Source organism: Mesoplodon mirus (assembly GCF_964341445.2).
Source record: "Mesoplodon mirus genome assembly, chromosome: 15".
NCBI lineage: Eukaryota > Metazoa > Chordata > Mammalia > Artiodactyla > Ziphiidae > Mesoplodon > Mesoplodon mirus.
The window spans coordinates 8,223,060-8,242,894 of NC_138991.1; the positions used below are offsets into that span (position 1 = coordinate 8,223,060).

Sequence of the window (19,835 nt, forward strand, 5' to 3'; positions counted from 1 at the left end):
CCCATTTCATTTTCCTTACCTCCCTTCATCCCATATTAAATGCCTCCTAGACATATTTGAAGAGCCCGGAGACCATTTCTCAAGGAGAGGATTGATTGCTATTAATTAACAGGTGAAATAGGTACTGACCAATTCACTGAAATTCTCTCCAAGTCACTGAGTATATACTTAATTTGAACTGGCATAAGTGAAAAAAAAAAAAAAGACTTGCTGGCTATGGCTATGTAATTGTAAACTAGCTTCAGGGACAGCTGGATTCAGGTGTCCAAATGCTCCCATGGATCTCTTGGCTCTGCTTTCATCTATGTTAGTTCTCAGGCAAGCACTCTGAAAGGTGACAGCCAAGGACACCAGCTCCAGTTGTACCTCCTACTGGTTTGCCAACCCAAGCACAAAGATTTGTAACTCTGTTCTAGTAGGTTCAGCAAAAATCGCAAGACTGATTTTTGTTAGTCTAGCTTAGGTCATGTGCCCGCCTAGGAGGTGAGCATTTTAGCAAGGGACATAGAAGCTCCAGATGATGGACTTGGATATACACTCACCCAAGTTTGGGGGGCAGAGCTTCATGGAAATGGGTTGCCCCATCTAAGAGGTCCTAGTTCTTACAAGTTATCAAAAACACTTTACCCATTCTCTGATATCAAGAGTTATGGTTTGTATCTGCTGTAACTCTTCATGCATTGAAGTCTAGTTTAGATACCTGGACGTAAGGAATGGATCCTTTATTGAAGCAATATATTGGCACTTTTTTAGAAGTCTGTCCATGGGAAGATTTTTTTCAAAGACTTTTTCTCTGACTGTAACACTCTTACTTACCACTAGCTCCTTGTTGTCCTGCCAGAGAGTAAGGAAGACTAGAGGAGATCAGTTGTTGTTCTTGGCATTTTGAAAAGCCCTTCCTTGTTTTGAATCTTAGTCTCCTCCTTTTTTGTCAACTGCTTCCTCTTCTCCTGGCATGGAGCATCCCCACAATTCATTTATATTCACTCTGACAGTTCAACTGTCTGAGTTGCTTATTTGGCATCTTGACACATCCATCCATCACTTCTTTATTCCCACTCTCTCCCTCCCTCTTCCCTTCTGAGTATAATAGTTACCACAATTACGAATTCCAGGACCACAAGGAAAATGGTTAAGAAGAGCCAAAGGATATATCCAATGTTCATAAAGAGTCTGAGTTTATGAGGAACCCCTAGTGCTTGTCTCTGGTCTTCCGTACCATTTCTTCTCTGCTCCTCAAAGCTTAAACAGGAGACCACCACTCTGCACAAGAATCCAGAGCCCTCTCTCAATCTCTCCCTCCCTCTCTCTCTCCTTTACTGTTTGTTCTTGACTTTAGACACTGTGAGATACTAGAGTTTGGAAAAAATAATTGCTAATGGATGTGTGTATTTCTCACTACCTATGAGCAATATGAGATGAGCTAAATAAACCTCGGTTCTCTTCTTTCTCTTTCTATCTTCCTGCAAACAGATATTAAGAAGTGGTTGACTACAAACTACACAGTCACAGTATCTGTCAGTTACTAAGCAGCTACTATGGAAAAGACAGGATTCTTGATCCTTTGCATGAGTTTTCTCCTTTAAACATCAGAACAACCCTGCAAGGGAGCTTCTATTTTTCCCATTTTACAAATGAGAAAATTCAAAGAGTTTTAGTGACTTGCCCAAGGTCACACAGCTTATCGGTAGAGAATCTTGATCTTTCACTGTGATTTCCAATTTTGTAGTATATCTTTTTTCCTTAATATCGCACTGCTTTAGAAAAGGGCCCTCAAAAAGGATGCAGTTCAGTTAGGTCGATGCAGAGTTCAAAACAGAAACAGGTGGATTCTGGAAACAGCACCCCTCCCTGGAGGGGGCCAGAACCTGCACCCACAGTCTTGCACAGGTAACGCTACACTCTGCCTCCATGCGGCCCAAGATCTAATCCACTTTCCTGTGTAGACATCTGGACTTCCAGACTTCACAATGGAAGCTTTCTAGAATATAAGACAGAGAGAGAATGAACTTTGGAGTCAGATTTCTGCCCATAACCAGATTCTGCTTGCTGGCCGGCTGTGGGAAGGTGGATCAACCTCTCTGGCTGTCCATTTTCTCACTCATGAATAATGACAATAACTAACGTTCATAACATTTATTGAGCATTTACTGTATTCCAGGCACTGTTGGATGTGCTTTAAAAATATTAACTCATGGGATCTTCATGACAAAATTATAGGTGTAGGTTCTACTATTTGCCTCATTTTACCAGAAACTTGAGGCACAGAAAAGTTAAGTAACTCAGATTCAAATTGACAGTCTGGCTCAGTGGTTCTCGAATGTGAGTTTTGCCCCCAGGGGACATTTGGCAACTTCCGGAGACATTTCTGGTTGTCACCACTAGGGGGTGCTATGGGCACCTGCTGGGTAGAGGCCAGGGATGCTGCCGTACACCTTGCAAGGCACAAGGTGGACCCTGGAACAAAGAATGACATTGCCCAAATGGCAGTAAGTCCCGAGGCTGGGAAACGTGTTCTCCTAACCCCGTAACTGCTGTCCTGCCACCCAGGTGAAATCATGATAATTTGCTTCTCACAGGATTCCCGCGGAGATAAAGAAGAGAATTAATGTGTCCCTAACGCAGCACCTGGTGCGTGCTTCCCCAGTAACTTGGCTTTCCTCTTCCCTAATCTTGCATTCCTCTCTCCAGAGAAAAGCAGGGTCAGAAGACACCTCGATAGCTGACTTCTGCTCCGCAGAGGGACCCAGGCACAGCAGAGTGCCAGACCGCATCACAGCCTCTGTGTAGGAGACGTTGGGAGTCCACTAGCAATCCTTGAATTTCCTCGCTGGGCTGAATGACCGCTGTTTATGTTTGTGTTTACAGTTGATTTGGAAACAAGTGTCCAGGAGGATAATGTGGCCACTTCTTCCCCCAAGACAATGGAGATAAGCGCTGTTGCGGATGCCAATGGGAAGAATCTTGGGAAGGAGGCCAAACCCCAGACACCAGCTGCTAAATCTCGTTTTTTCTTGACACTCTCTCGGCCTGTACCAGGACGTACCGGAGACCAAGCCACGGATTCATCCACTGGACCAGTGAAGCTTGATGTCAGCTCCGATAAAGCTCTAGGGAACAAAGACCCGAGTGAGCCCATGGCACTTCCAGTGGCAGCTGCACTGGGATGTGACCCAGATAAAACCCCCGTGCAGACCCCGGCCCAAGCCGAGGGCCTCTCTGCCACTTTGGGACCAGAGTCTCGTCTATCTGAGTCCAGGGGGGCAGCCCCCTCCAAGCCCAAGGACTCCAGCTTCTTTGACAGACTCTTCAAACTGGACAAGGGACGGGACAAGGCCCTCGTGGACCACCAACAGGAAGCCAAGCGTGCAGAGCATCACCAGCCCACCGCCGAAACTCCTGGATTCTCCACGCAGTCGGACGATGTCCCTGCAGAGAGGGTAAGACAATCCGTTTTGTTCTTAATGCAGGCTCGGGGGGCACTTGTGGGGCAAGACGATTGCACGTGTGTTGCTGTGCCATCACGGAGGGGTCCTGACAAGGTATCAAGCCATGGACCCCTCTAAAACCAACAGCACGTTGCAGCGCGGTGCTCGCCAGTGTTTCTGCGGGGCAGGAACATCTGTTGGAAGAACAACAGCTGTGGCATCTGTTTCACGTAAAAGAAGAGAGGAGGTGAGTCACATCCAGATGAATCTGTCCTTCCATTTATCAAAGGCAGAGGTGGACAGGTTGCATTTATGATCAAATGGAGTCTGGAGGGAAAAGCATTAGCAGAATAAAAATGGTTCCTAAAAGACTTAAATACCTGCCCGTCTCAGTAGCTGGTTTCATATACAGAACGTTTATGGGCTTTTGTTGGAATGCATTTCACTTCTTAAGTTTAATAGCTTGGACTGATCTTTAACTATCTTTTGCACTAAAGTGTGCGTTTAAAGAAAGAGCTTTTACAGCTCTGGGCAGACTCTTTTATGTACAAATTATTTTTCAACAAGCTGGAGTAATACCTTTGTAAAAAACGAGATTTTTTTTTTTTTTTTTAAGGAAGCATCTGAACCGGTTGCTTTCTTTCCTGCGCAAAGAAAGGCAAGTCCTTTTGATCTTAAAAAGAGCATTTGATTTTAACCTTGAGAGTTTGTTTGTATTGGGGACTGAGAAAAGAACTCCTTGAATGAAGAAGGAAATAAAAGTAGATACATTGTATTTTAAGGCACTTATTCCCTTAGTTAATGGATTTAAACAACAGTATTTTTCAAAATTTGGGAGTAAAGTGCCTCTACTTGAGATTAGACCCAGGAAAAAATTAAATGGGCTGTTTTTTATTACATGGTCGTGTATCGTGGCTGTCAATATATTTGTCTTAATGACAACCAGCTTCCTTGCCAAGTTGCTAATGATAACACTGGTTGTCATTTATTTAGCCTTTACAATGTGCCAGGCTCTGTTCTAAGCACTGTCCAGATATTACTTTCCTTCAGGAAAATGAGTATCACATTAATCTGAGGTTTTAATGTATCCAGGATGGTGTCAAAAATTATACTGTAAATATTAGACACCAACTGAAAATTCTGGACTGTTAGAATTGAGGAACAGATGATAAGGCTCGTATGTTTAGGCTCATGCTATCAGCATTCTTGTCATTTATGTAAATTTTTACTCTAAGAACTGATTCTTATATTTTCTTTCAAAAGTTAGAAAAATTGCCCTTTAAATGCCCCCTTCCCCAAATGCAGCAGTTCAGGAGCCAATCGAATAGCTTTCTGTTTAATTCAAAGTGAGTCTTCAAATGTATGCTGGCATCAAATCTTTATTGAGGGTGACACTGCCAGGCACAGGTGAGGCACGGCCACAGTGATGGACAGGACAGGGTCCCGGTCCTCAGGGAGTTTTTGGTCTGGAGAGAGAAGAGGTACAAAAACCTCACAGTTACAATGCAAGGTGCCCAGTGCTCTGGTGGGGAAGGCCAAGTGTTGGAGAGGATGTCCAGACACAAGGAGAATTAGCCTACCTGGCCCAGGGAACCTTCCATCAAATGTATAAACCTGGAGCCCGAAAGATCCTTGTCTTGGGGCTGTAAACTGGTCATCAATATTCATGAATATTTGAGAAGCTATTTACTACTTTACTTTGAGTGGGGAAACTCTTGTTGCCTTCTTGTTATTGGTCATGGGCTACTAGGGCCATTCTGAGTTTTTGAATAGTCACATGTTTCATTTTCATGGGCATCCAAAGCCAGCCCATTGCTTGAGTTAGGAAAAGACTGAGTTATTTATGGAAAGAGAATGAAGGACTGAGCTTTACCCGTCTTGGGATAGGTGTCTGTGATGCATCCAAATCCCCATCCTAATTAAGTAAACCAGTTCAGCCTCTGATAACTGATCCTTGAAAGTATTTAACCTTAAAAACTTAATGTGATCCATCGATTCCTATCCTAAGAAAAGGGCAGAAAGTTTTAGAATTGTGCTTTATCAACTCAGTTTTTTTTTTTAATTGAATGCTCTGGGACAGCACCTCAACTGGAGTGGAATGAGTTCCAGAATGAGATTAGACTCAGAAGATGGGGTCTGTGTTGGGAACATGGCAGGTATTTAATATAGTCAAGCCTGTGGGCGATATTTTGAAGTTATAGTAACCTCTAAGAAAATCTAAAAATTGTCACCTATCTTCCTTTTGGGATAAGTGAATTTGTTTCCCTAGATTCACCCATGAAATTTGCATCTGTGTTTGTTCCACTACAAATTTCCATTTTTGGTTGGTTGTATCATTGGAATTTGGAATATGGAGTGCTCACTCTGCCTTACGTGCTTATAAAACATGGAAAAGGTATAAAATAGCCACTCATTTCTCCTCCAGTCTGTAAACTTGTGGATATTCAAATACATATATCTGCAAAGGTTTTTAATAACAACAGCAAAACAGCCTTCTGATTGTTAAGATTTCTGTTCTGATCCCTGGCTGCACAGTCTGTATTGGGGGGCAAAATCAATTGTCCTGGAAGTGTAATGAATGAGTCCAGCCCTCAGAAAGTAACAGGAATAAAACTTCTCAATCAATGGCTTTCTTGGTGGGAGTAGCACATTATGCATAAGTGGCCGTCAATGTATCGATTCAGAATTCTTAGGGTAAATTATGCCTTCGGCTCAGTGGTGTCAGCTGTCTCTCCTCTCCCACCCACTCAGCCCTCCCCCCACCACCACCCGGTTTCACTGTGTGTCTCTTACTGGATTGGAATTCCAACCACAAACCCACAGAGCCGTGAATTGGGAGAAAGATGCCACCATTTCATTCTGGGGGAAACACACAAATCTTCTGTGTTTTCAGAACGACAATCTTATTTTTGTGCCTTATAAAACTACATTCAGAGCATAGCATAATTAAAACAAGGCCAGAATTCATGAACAAATGAAGCATTTACTACATAGGCCAAAGAAAAGATAAATTATATGCCTGAAAGGTTTCACTGAGCTGTGATTCACACAAACCAATGTGTTGGCAGGGATGAGGTGGGTTTTTTGTAATTTTTCTCTCACCCCAACAATTGAACCAGAACTATAAGATACGCATTTAAGAGATTCAGCCCTCTCAAAATTGATCGCATCATGAAAACTTGATCTTTAGTGGGTAAAAAACAACAACACTAAATTTCTGTTGGCACTGGTAATTCCAGAAGTGTGTTTGTGTTGGGGGTACGGGTGCTTTAAGTGTTGCCAAGCACAGATTCAGGAGATTTAAACAAGAATATCCCTTTTCTTTTAAAAGTTTAATTAAATTCTGTGTTATTTAAGCACCAACCTTGTGCAAGGCCCTTAAAAGATAAATTATGGTCCTAGACCTTCAAAGATCATATAATCTAGTAAGAGACACACTATTTGTTTTTAAATCGTATGGTATTTGTTTTCAATTCACTCTTTTTTAAAATTAATTAATTTATTTGTTTATTTTATTTTGGGCTGTGTCGGGTCTTCGTTGCTGCGCGCGAGCTTTCTCTAGTTGCAGTGAGCAGGGGCTACTCTTTCTTGCGGTGCACCGGCTTCTCAGTGTGATGGCTTCTCTTGTTGTGGATCACGGGCTCTAGGCACGTGGGCTTCAGTAGTTGTGGCTCTCGGGCTCAGTAGCTGTGGCTCGTGGGCTCTAGAGCTCAGTCTCAGTAGTTGTGGTGCATGGGCTTAGTTGCTCCCCGGCATGTGGGATCTTCCCGGACCAGGGCTCGAACCCGTGTCCCCTGCATTGGCAAGTGGATTCTTAACCACTGCGCCACCAGGGAAACCCTGAGACACACTTTTGTGTGTTTGTGTGTGTGTGTGTGGTACGTGTGCCTCTCACTGTTGTGGCCTCTCCCGTTGCGGAGCACAGGCTCCGAACGCGCAGGCTCAGCAGCCATGGCTCACAGGCCCAGCCGCTCCGCGGCACGTGGGATCTTCCCGGACCGGGACACGTCCCCTGCATTGGCAGGCGGACTCTCAACCACTGCGCCACCAGGGAAGCCCCAGAGACACACATTTTTAAGGGAGATTGTGATAAGTGCATTGATCCTCAACTTCATTCAGGCTACGGATTTGTAGAGAAGTACTCAGTGTTTGGCTTCCTCCTCTTCTTTTCTCTCTTGAACACACGCCATTCAGGCTTTGTCCTCCATAAAACCTGCTCTTGTCAAAGCTGCCACGATGTCATGCCTCCCCCCACCCCTCACCTCAGCTGCCAAACTGAGTACGTCTCCATCCTTATCCTACCCTACTTGCGGGTCACATCTGACTCAGCCCACCATCCCTTCCTTCTTGAAGCAGCATCCTTGCTTGGTTGGCAGGTTCCCCACCTCCCTGGCTGCTCTTCCTTAATCTCTTGTGCTGAGTCTTACCCTCTAAACGTCGGAGTCCCCATCGTTCAGTTCTGGGATGTCTTCGTCTCTAACTACACTTCCTTCCTTGGAGATCTCCCCCGGTCCCGAGGGTTAAATATAGCCATCTGCTGACAAGTCCCAGTTTGATGTCTCTAGCCTAGATCTACCCCTGAAGTCCAGACTTGAGTATCTAGCTGCCTCTGCTACCTGTCTACTCAGATTTCTACACCGCTGTTTGAATGTTTGCTGGACATCTGGACCTCGATAGGTCCAAAACTGAACTCTTCATTCACACTCAACACCACCACCACCGACAACATACCCACTTGTTTAATCCATAGGCTTCTCATCTCAGTTACTGGCAACGCCATCCTACCACTGCTCTTTAGTGGTAGAACTGGAATGAAAGAACCAAGATCTCTACAGTCCTTTTCTACATGGTGTAAAGTAGTGAATTAGAACATAAGCATTGCAGTCAAGTAGCCTAGGTTTCAACTCTGTGTCTGTCACCTACTGGCTGTGTAACCTTGGGCAAGTTACTTAACCACTCTGAGCCTCAGTTTCTTCATCTGTAAAATGGGGATAATATCAAGCACATTTTCACATTATTCACACTTGTGAAAATTAAATAAGTCATGTAAAGTACTTAACACAGAGCTATTGCATTTTGAGAAATATTATCAGTATCACGGTTTTTCTCCCTCTTACTTCACATTTTAGTCTTTTTACCCTTCCCTTCCATAGTCTTCAACCAAAACCTGCAAAGATAGCACAATTGAATCTAATTTGAAAGCTACATAACCAAAGGCATAAGTTCTAATTTGGGTTAAAAAAAAGATGCCAGAGTTGTAAAATTATTTTTAGAAATAATAGAATTTAAATGCCCATACCCGCAAGCCCCAGATTCTTTGTCTGACATTCAAGGGTCTCTACAAGCTTTCCTTTGTCTGTTTCTCTAACTGTATTTTCCCCTATTCCCCTAAATTTATCTGGTCAAAATGACCAACATATGACCTGCGCAGATGCCATCTGCTCCCCAGGATTTTCTCTGCCTGTATCTCCTTCTCTCTCTGTTTATCAGAAATCTACTTCACCTTCAAGTGCCAAGTTCTCCATGAAGCTGACCAGATGTCCCCACTCTTGGCTGGTTTCTGATGACATGAATCCCTCTAGTGTTTCTTTTCTTTTTTTTTTTTTTTGGTATTCTATATGTTAAGTGAAATTCTGTGGTAAAATCACTTTGAAGGAATCATCTCACTGAAACATCAAAACTTACAAGGGAATTTTTTGTATCTTTACCATTTTACAGATGAAGAAATCAAAGCTTTAGAGAAACCAAGTCACTCACTCCAAGTTACACAGCTAAAAAAGAATTGTCCGTCTCCAAAGCCCATAGTTCTCATGCTCAATATTATGTTTTTACCAAATATTTGAAACTGCAATACGTTGCAACTATGAAAAATTGAATAATGATATGAGGAAGTGCTTTTCAAAAATTTTAGTACATGCAGTATTGGAAATATCAAGTTAATCTCAAATCAAAAAGAAAAAAAATCCCCTCATTCCAGCATTTGAAGGCCAAGTGAATTACAAGGTGTGTTTTTTATTTCATCCTGTTTACCTCTGGCCAGAAGGCCATGACATTTCAACAGGTAAAGAGAGCTATCCACCCAAAAGTGTTTGTCAGTAAAGAGGGAAAACCTGTCTTAAATTATACAAGTTATGGAGTAGGCAAGGTTTTCAGCTGTAACACTATAATTTTTATGAACTTTATAAATTAGCACTAAGAAACATTTGATGTGAAACATTTACTGTAGCCGAGGTGCAAGTGTTAGGAGCCTGACTGACACAGGAATGAGTTCAGATTCTACCACTTACTAGCCATGTGGTAGAGTCAAATAATAACAATTGCCCCGGTTTTTAATAATTGGTTATTCCTCGGCTGTGCGGTAAGCATTTGTCACACCTTACTGGCTTTGATTCTTATAACAACACAACAAGGTAGATATTTTTCTTGCCATTTAACAAATGAGAAAGCCGGGGCTCAGAGAAGTTAAGTTACTGGCTCAAGGCCACACAGCTAAATTAGTGGCAGAACTGGAATCAAGATCTGGCAGTGACCAAAGCCTGTTACACGCACTCATTTCAAAACCTTGTGTTTTCTTTCACAAGAGGAAGATACTGCCTGCCCTAGACGCTATTGCAAGAAGATGACATGGGCAGTCAGTAATAATGATGCTAAATGAAATAGTATATTTTCTAAATTGTCAGAAACTTAGAAATAAAGAATAATGAAATAGAGCAAATGGTCTTCCAGTATGTTGGAATTTAGATAGTATATCATCTAGGGTACCTTTGGTTGCAAGTAAAGAAAAAAAACCCTCAATCAATAGTGGCTTCGTTAATGAGGGAAATGTACTATTTCTTGTACATAATAAGAATTGGAGAAGTGGGTGGTTGAGTCTGGTTCAGCATCTTCACAGCCCCAGAATGCATCAGTCTTCAGTGCCCTCTGTGTATTGGCTTGGTTCACAGGCTTGATCCCTTGTGGTTTTTCTTTTTTTTTTTTTTTTGTGGTATAGTTGATGTACAATATTATATAAGTTTTGGGTGTACAGGATAGTGATCCACAATTTTTAAAGGTTATACTCCATTTATAGTTATTGTAAAATACTGGCTTTGTGGTTTTAAGAAGGTTGCCATAGTTCCAAGCAGTGTATAGAGTGATAATGTTCTATCAAACGAAATAGGAGTTTCCTAAAATTTACTCATTGGTGAAACCAAGTCACATGTCTGGGCGGAGGTACGTTGGGGGGGTTGGAAAGTTTCTTCAGTAGAAAGCAGGCTCTGCCAGCAAAGAAGATATGTCACAGGTAGAAACCAGATATATTATTTTCTATCCAACTTTATGTGAGAAAAACATTAAGTGGATGGAGCTGCTAAAGGCTACTACAGTATCCCCCTATGGTGATTTATTTAAATAAATAGCTCTTTAACTTGACTATGATCCACAGTAAGAAATAGATTTTACATCTTGACCTGATATACATATGCATGTACATGAAACAAAGAATTCACCAAATAGTAGTATTCTTACAGCATGTAACACAGGCTGGTATTTTCTGTTCTTTCCAGTCTATTTCATTTGATGGTTTTAATGCTGGTTTTGATCCATTAAATTATGTTCCAATCCACCCACAGTCACAATCTGAAGTTTGAAAAACTCTTTTCTGCCACCATCACCCTTTTCACATAGGGAGACAGTGATCTTGAGGGATGTGACTGTTTCTTATGCAACTGGGTGTCCCCAGTGCACCCTGCCTGGCACACCCTGGCAGGCAGTAATGTTCGTTAGATGAACTTGACAAGGATGAAGGTGGTACATACACATCATGTTACAATTTTTCAAAGAATGTTAGAATATATTATTGCAATCTCATTATCACCTCTGCCTAGCACAACTTTAAATAAAAATGATTTCAAAATACATGTACGCCATAGATGTTTTCACATAGATAAACTATGTAGAATCATGAATCTCTACTATTTATTTGGTATTTTTCATTCAGCCTTTAACATGTTATGGTGTTAATCATCACGGTTAAATATCAAGTGAATTGTGTTTTGCAGTGAATTTGCAAAATAAATTTTGAGTTTACTTTCCCTTTGGCATTATCCAGTCTGATTCTCTCCTTCCAAGGTTATAATAACAATCCTGATTTATTGAGCATTTACTAACTCACAGAGGAGAGCAGTAACTTGCATAAGGTAAAGTGGCTAGAAAGCAGCAGAGCTGGAATTTGTCACCTACAGGCTTAGTCACTGTGCCTATGAGTTTAAAAAGAGGGAACGTTTAGAACCTTTGGAAACATATCTTTTTAAAACTCCTGAAGCTAGTATTTCCCAAACTGACATTCTGTGGACTCATCAGTCCAGTGAGATCAGCCTAGAAATAGGGTGCCACCGTCAAATAGTTTCGGAAAATAGTACTTGCTTTATACTCTCCTGAAGATTCACAGTGGATGTCAGCCTACTAAAGCCTCTGAAAAGTCCTGCAGCAAGCACACCTGCTTCACTTTAACTGCTTCTCAGACTTAATTATCCATAGAACAGTTGTATCTTCCAAGGAATAGTTCTTCTAGGAAATGCTGAGCTAGGCAGGTAGACCAAAGTTGGAAAATGGGCTCTTGTAGGATGCATCATGCCACAGATGGGTTTTATTTGACCTATACAGTGTCTTAAATAATATTTTAATTAATTGATAACATTTTGAAATTGACAAAGTTGACAATAGTTTTAAATTATGAGATTTCAATAGAATTCCATATTTCAGAAATTTCTGAAAAATGGGAAGTTTCATCCTATATTCCCAGGTGGGATGTCAGTTGTGACTGCCCCTCGAGATGGGGCATTCCTTCCCCAGTTCACCCAAGTCCCCACCCCTCCCTGTTGGTTCCTAAGAGTACAGCGTGTGGGTTGTCCTTCACTGTAACATTTGCACTGTTATTTTCTTGTGGTAGAGTTGAGAGTAATTCCATCAGAGACCACTTTGCATCCTTCATAGCACATAAGGCAATTTGAAGCAATTTAGGTGACCATCTGGCTAATAAACTATAAATCCAACCCAAGAGTCAGTTTGTCGGCAGGTGTTGAACAGTAAATGGGAGGCATTGATACTTTAATTTATTCATTCAACAAACATCTGAGTGCTTTCTTTGGGCCAGGAATGATTTTAGGATGGATAGAATGATATACCTCATGGGAGCTTTCATTCTAGTGGAAAGACCAGCAATAAACACGGAAATAAATACACAAAGAGTTCCAGTGTATTAAAAGGGTTACAAATGAAATAAACAGAGTTTTGAGAAAGCAGAGAAGAGAAGGGGCTGATAATTAGGATTGGGTAGGGGGTAGGGTCAGGAAGGATTTGGTCTAATGTAAAACTTCAGGAAAAAGGATGTGACTTTTCTTTTCTCTGCATAAGGCCAAACCATTCTTAGAAAATCTGCAACTTAATTTTGGCAGCATTCAGAACAGTTTTCTCACTACTGGGAAGTGTTTGTTAAACAGATGACAAACTCGTTCTAGGCTATGGGTTATTTGCTTTTGTATTTTGAAGTGGTTCTTTTTGATGTTGGATATTTTTTTCTCTAATAAATGTAAATTGTCATTATCAGTCTGGAGGTTGCACATGTTGGAACTGATCATAGAACAGAAGAATCTACCACAGATTCTTTTTTTGCCCGATGTGAACTGGGAATCACTCTCCACCCACCCTTTGCCCACAGTAAATGTATTTTTCAGTTTTGTATCATACATAATGGACTCTATTTAAGAGTGTGCCAGGGCTTCCCTGGTGGCGCAGTGGTTAAGAATCCGCCTGCCAATGCAGGGCACACGGGTTTGAGCCCTGGTCTGGGAGGATCCCACATGCCGCGGAGCAACTAGGCCTGTGCGCCACAACTACTGAGCCCACATGCCACAACTAGAAGCCACCGCAGTGAGAAGCCCACACACTGCACAGCAACGAAGACCCAATGCAACCAAAAATAAATAAATAAATAAATAAAAGAGTGTGCCAACTTATGTGTCCTTAGGAATATCCCCAAAGTAATTACTGTTGCCAAAAACAGAAGCAAGGAAAGAACATGTATTGCTTAATCCTCAACCCACATTTCACTTGCCATTGGAAATCAAGTTGACAAATTCACTTACTCTTCAAGCAGAGGAGTTACTGAGACAGAAAATGGAAAACTCTTATTTATAGGCAGAAAGTGTGACTTGCTTTCTCTGATAGATTTCTTTCCACTCTCCACCTATGACTACAATGAACAACTGGTTTATTTAATCTTTTAACTAGAACATCTCTGCATCTGTCAATATCATGGGCTAATGAGGCTCTACCATGTCAAGGTGCTATGTTACACTTCTGCCACCAAGATAGAATATGAGTTTTTAACATCCTGAGCTTATGTCTACAGAGTATTAAAACAGGTGGTGATCTTATGATTTATAATAAAGAGCATCATACTGGATAATTGGTCCAACCTCGCTTGATTCAATTAGTATAAGCAGCTAACACGAACAGTTGCCTCTCTCTCCTCCCAAAAAGAGGAGGGAAAAATAGGTAAGTGGAGCATTTTTAGATCTGTGTCATGGAGATTCCCCAATTAGAAAACATGCCAGAAGACAATGAAAATCTAGATTTCACGTTTCAATATTTTTATGTTCTTTTTATTGCCCTCTGAAGTGTCTGATAATTTCTTAACTACCTGCATCAGTAGGAAGTTTATTTCAACCGTGGCACTTTGGCAGTACACAATTTTAAAGCCTTAAGAAGTTTGAAAAGGCAATTTGACATCGAGGAATTTATTGAGAAAATGGGCAATATTTTATCCACAAGCTTTTTTTTTTTTAAGTCTGGCATTGTCTGTAAGAGAAAAGTTGGGAAGATCTAAAAGATCTAATTGCAGGGTTTTTGTACTGATTCTGGTACACCCTTACACTGGACATCATAACAAAGATGACATAGAAATAGAAGTATTGACATGTGAAGATGGTTATAACATGATGTTAAATAAGAAAAGCAGGTTCTGGACTTCTCTGGTGGTCCAGTAGTTAAGACTCTGTGCTTCTACTGCAGAGGGTGCGGGTTCCATCCCTGGTTAGGGAAGTTCCGGCCAAAAAAAAAGGAAAAAGCAGCTTTCAAAATAGTATATACAGAAAGGTCCCTTTTGGGTAAAACTCATATTTGCCTTGCCTGCCCACACATATTCATCCTTCTACCCAAAGAGGGGTGTGGAAAGAAAAATTGCAGATTGTTAGTAGTAGTTATTTTCTGTAATGGGATAATGGGTGCATGTTATATTTTTACTCTTTACTCATCTAGATTTCCTCTTTTTTAGAAATAGAGCAAGTACTGAGTACTGCCTAAGTATAAGGAAAATACTACAATCTAGGTAATTTCCTGATTCCTCCACTAGATAGTGCTATGAAGCTTGCAGCATCCTGAATTGTATTAGAAACCGCAGTAGTAACAAGCGGTTTAACAGGTTATTTTCCCTCACAGTAATTCCGGAACTGTGCAATCCAGAACTTGTGTGGCAATTTCTTGCTCAGAAATAACACTGATTTTTAACACGTATAGCTAATGTGTATTTTGGAAAGAGAAATTTTGTTGTGGATGGCAGTTTTCAAAGTCCTTTCGTAATTGGCATTTCTTAAGGTTGTGCTACTTGAGTTTTTGTTTTTGCCATGGGCTTAAAAGATGTGAGTGCATTTTTATCCGTTGATGTGAATTGGGAAAATATAGTGGGAAAAAATAAAAATACAAAGTTAGCTACAGGGGTAGACCTTCCTTCGGTGGTTTTGGGCTTTGTAGTAAAACAAAGTTTAAAGCAAAAAAATCCCAACTCTTTCGGAAATGTTGATGTTCCGTTAAATATTATTGGTAGACTTTGTTCTTAGAGTTCCTTCCTGCTTGATTCAGTAATTTGCTTCCCCTTCTATGAAAATTGGAGGATAAATTTTTATTTTTAAGAATTAACCAAATCCCATTTTCATCCCCAATCTGACAGTGGGTGTATGCAGGTGATGTGCTCCCAGAAGAAAAAGAGTAAAGACGTGATGTTTGTCTGGAGAACATTGTTGCTGAGCAAATGATGCCCTTTGTGCCGCTGGGGCAACCAAGTGGGAGAGGAAACATAGCTCCTCCCTTTAATCCCAGACAGCCTGTGGCTCGAATTTCCAACAGATGGAAAAGAGTAATGGGTTTCTGTACCAGTCACCATTTTTTAGACAAATTTTCCTGTGTTAAACTGCCTGTTAGACACTGATTTCTTGGCACAAAGATTCAAAATGAAACCAGTATGCACAATCGGTGGGGACATCTAGATGAGGTAGACATTCATCACAAATAGTTCCAGACAAGGCTTTTTTTAGCCTTGATCATCCTGCCTTCACTTGTATTTTCACTTGGACAATGCAGACCTTGCTTAGAGAAAGACGAAAGCCAATGACAATGTACAGTGGAAGGAAGGTGCCAGAAGTTCCATATACGTTTTATTATAGGCAATCAAATTAGGATAAGGCAGCACAACTTCTCAACATGACAAATTGTGATCACTTAACTAGTGTTCCTATCTGTTTGCCCTTTGAAGCCAACAGAAAGGAAAAAAATACAGGCCTCTTCCATATGGATGAAAAACAAGCTGACACCATGGACACCTGTTTGCTTAAAAAGAAGTTTCCAGATATTTCCTGGAGAACGCCTGTGTTTCTATCTAAAATTTCTGTTTGCTGAGAATGATCTGCAGGCCTCATGAGAATAGCAAAGACGTATTTGTAGTTAAGGACAAAGATCCTACAAATAACCCAATATTTAAGGCATAGGTCACAAACTGGTGGCCTTGGGCTGGATCATCTTCCAAACTGTGTTGAGTGTGGCCCTCTGGCTGTTTTTTAAAATTTGGAATTAGTTGCCCACATTTTGTTTTAATTTTAATTTTTAATAGATAATACATTCACATGGCTCAAAATAAGAAACTATGAAACGGTATACTTTTCTACCAGTGCCACCCGCAATAGATAATCACTGTTTGTATTTTTAAATGAGTCTTTCTTGAGCATATATAAGCAAAAGACAAGTATAAATTCACATTCCTCTTTTTTAAGCAAATGGTAATATAATATACACTCTGTTCTATTCCATGCTTTTTTTTCCAGTTAACACTACTTTCTGTATCTGTACAGCTTCCTCTTTTGTAACACTTGCATAGTTTTCCAATGAATGGATGTACCATGACTTATTTACCCAGGACCTTACTAATGACATTTGGCAGGTTTCCAAACATTTGCCATGACCTCATTGTAGTGAATAAGCTCGTGTATTTGTTATTTCACACTTATGTGAATTGAGGTTTAAAACCAGCTCTTAGGAGTGGAATTGCTTGGTAAAAGAATATATTCTTTTCTTTTTTTTTTTTTGCAGTACGCGGGCCTCTCACTGCTGTGGCCTCTCCCGCTGCGCAGTGCAGGCTCAGCGGCCATGGTTCACGGGCCCAGCCGCTCCGCGGAATGTGGTATCTTCCCAGACCGGGGCACGAACCCGTGTACCCTGCATCGGCAGGCAGACTCAACCACTGCGCCACCAGGGAAGCCCCTCTTTTTTAAATTTTAGTTGATAATGCCAAAATTTCAGCCCTCCATCAGGACTGAAATAGTATATACTTCAAGCAGTAAAATATGAGGGCCATTGAAAAACATATGGTCATTTGCAGTTTTTAGCCATTACAATAAAGTTTTTATAAACGTTAATATATGGGGTTTTGTGTGAATGTCAGTCTTCATTTCTCTGGGGGAAAAAAAGCCAGGAGTGTAATTGCTAGGTTATATTGGAGTTGCATATTCAGTTTTTTAAGAAACTGCTGAACTTTTCCCGATTGGCTGTACCATTCTACATTCCCATCAGCAGAGTATGAGTGATCTAGTTGTTCTGCATCATTGCCAGAATTTGAAACTGTCACTGTTTTTCACTTTACCCATTCTGATAGGTGTGTGGTGACACACATAGGTGTGTGGTTTTACTTTGCATTTCCCTAATGGCTAATGAAACTGAACATCTTTCGTTTGCTTATTTGCCATCTATATCTTTTGTCCAGTGAAATGTCTCTTCATGTCTTTGCCATTCTCTAATTGGATTGCTTGAATTTTTTGTTTGTTTGTTTGTTTTACTGTTGAGCTTTGAGAATTCTTTATTTATTCTAGATTCTAGTCCCTTGTCAGATAAGTGGTTTGCAAATACCTTCTCCCCCTTTCTAGCTTTTTTTCCATTAAAAAAAATGTATTTATTTATTTGGTTGCACTGGATCTTAGTTGCGGCATGCGGGCTCCTTAATTGTGGTATGCAAACTCTTGGTTGCGGCGTGTGGGATCTAGTTCCCTGACCAGGGATTGAACCCGGGCCCCCTGCACTGGGAGCGCAGAGTCTTAACCACTACGCCACCAGGGAAGTCTCATTTTTTCCATTTTTTAAATAGGATCTTTCACAAAGCAAAATCTTTTAATTTGGATGAAGACCAGTTCATCATTTTTTCCTTTTATGGATTATGCTTTTGATGTCAAGTCTAAGAGCTCTTTGCCATAGATCCCAGAAATTTTCTCTTATTTTCTTCTAAAAGGTTTTTTTCGTTTGTTTGTTTGTTTTGTTTGTTTGTTTTTTGACCTCGCTGCACAGCATGTGGGATCTTAGTTCCCTGACCAGGGATTGAACCCGTGCGCCCTGCAGTGGAAGCACAGGGTCCTAACCACTGGACTGCCAAGGAATTCCCCTGAAAGTTTTATACTTTACATTTTGTATTTAAGCCCTTGGTCCATTTTGAGTTAATTTTTGTATAAGGTATAAAGCTTAGATTGAAGTTCTTTTTTTTTTTTCCTCCCATGCATGTCAAATTGTTCCAGCACCATTTATTGAAAAGATGATCTTTCCTCTATTGAATTGCTTTTGCACCTTTGTCAAAAATCAGTTGGGCACATTTTGTGTGGGTCTATTTCTGGGTTCCCTCTTCTGGCCCAGTCAACTATGTGTCTATGCTTCTACCCACCAGTACCACACAGCCTTGCTTACTATAGCTAAATAACAAGGCTTGAAATCAGGTAGGCTGCTTCTTCCCACTTAATTCTTTTTTTTCAAAATTGCTTTAGATATTCTAATTCCTTGGACTTACAAATTTTAGAATAATCTCATCTATCTCTACAAAACATCTTGCTGGGATTTTGATAGGAATTGCATTAAACCTGTGTATCAACTTGGGAGGATTGACATCTTTATTGTGTTGAGTCTTCCAGTTCACGAACACTGTATGTCTCTCTGTTTGTTTATATGTTCTTTAATTCCTTTCATCAGTATTGTATAGTTTTCTGCATATAAGTCCTGTACATATTTTGTATTTCATTTTTGCTACAAGTATAAATGGTATTATTTTCTAACTTTATTGACATGTAACTGAAATATAATTTTTGTGTAAGTTTAAAGTGTACAACTTGATGACTTGATACATGTCTATACTGCAAAATGATTACCACAGTAGGGTTAGTTAACAACTCCATCACCTCATATGATTTCCATCTCTTTCCTGTGATGAGGACATTTAAGATCTACTCTCTTAGAAACTTTCAATTATATAATACAGTATTGTAAATTATAGTCACCATGCTGTATATTAGATTCCCCAGAACTTATTCATCTAATAACTGGAAGTTGGTACCCTTTGACCAACATCTCCCCATTTCTCCCACCCCCCAACCACTGGCAATCACTTTTCCATTCTCTATTTCTATGAGTTCAGCTTTTTAAAATTTCACATATAGGGCTTCCCTGGTGGCGCAGTGGTTGAGAGTCCGCCTGCCAATGCAGGGGACACGGGTTCGTGCCCCGGTCCGGGAGGATCCCACATGCCGCGGAGCGGCTGGGCCCGTGAGCCACGGCTGCTGGGCCTGTGCGTCCGGAGCCTGTGCTCCGCAACGGGAGAGGCCACAACAGTGAGAGGCCCGCGTACCGCAAAAAAAAAAAAAAAAAAAAAATTCACATATAAGTGATATCATACAGTATTTGTCTTTCTCTGACATTTATCTCTTAGCATAATGCCCTCAAGGTCCATTCATGTTGTCACAAATGGCAGGATTATCTTCTTTTTCATGGCTGAATAATATATATTATATACAGTCTTCTTTATCCATTTGTCTGTAGACAGACACACTTGTTGTTTCCATATCTTGGCTATTGTGAATAATGCTGCAAAGAGACATCTCTTCAAGGTTCTGCTTTCATTTTCTTTCCCACGAGTGGGATTGTGGGATCATATAGTAGGCCTATTTTTAATGTTTTGAGGACCCTCCATACTGCTCTCCATAGTGGCTGCAGCAGTTTAGGTTCCCACAAACAGTGCACAAGGGTCCCATTTCTCCACAGCCTTGCCAACATGGTTATCTCTTGTTGTGT

At 40.7% G+C, this 19,835-nt stretch overlaps 1 protein-coding gene across 1 annotated transcript in view; it reads left to right on the top strand.

Annotated features, from left to right (window-relative positions):
* Positions 1-19,835, top strand: part of BCAS1 (brain enriched myelin associated protein 1) — a 111,432-nt gene that overhangs the window by 37,778 nt on the left and 53,819 nt on the right. The window contains exon 4 of the mRNA XM_082643382.1: positions 2,869-3,440. Coding sequence (XP_082499508.1) covers positions 2,869-3,440 — 572 coding nt within the window. The remainder of the gene's footprint in view (positions 1-2,868; positions 3,441-19,835) is intronic.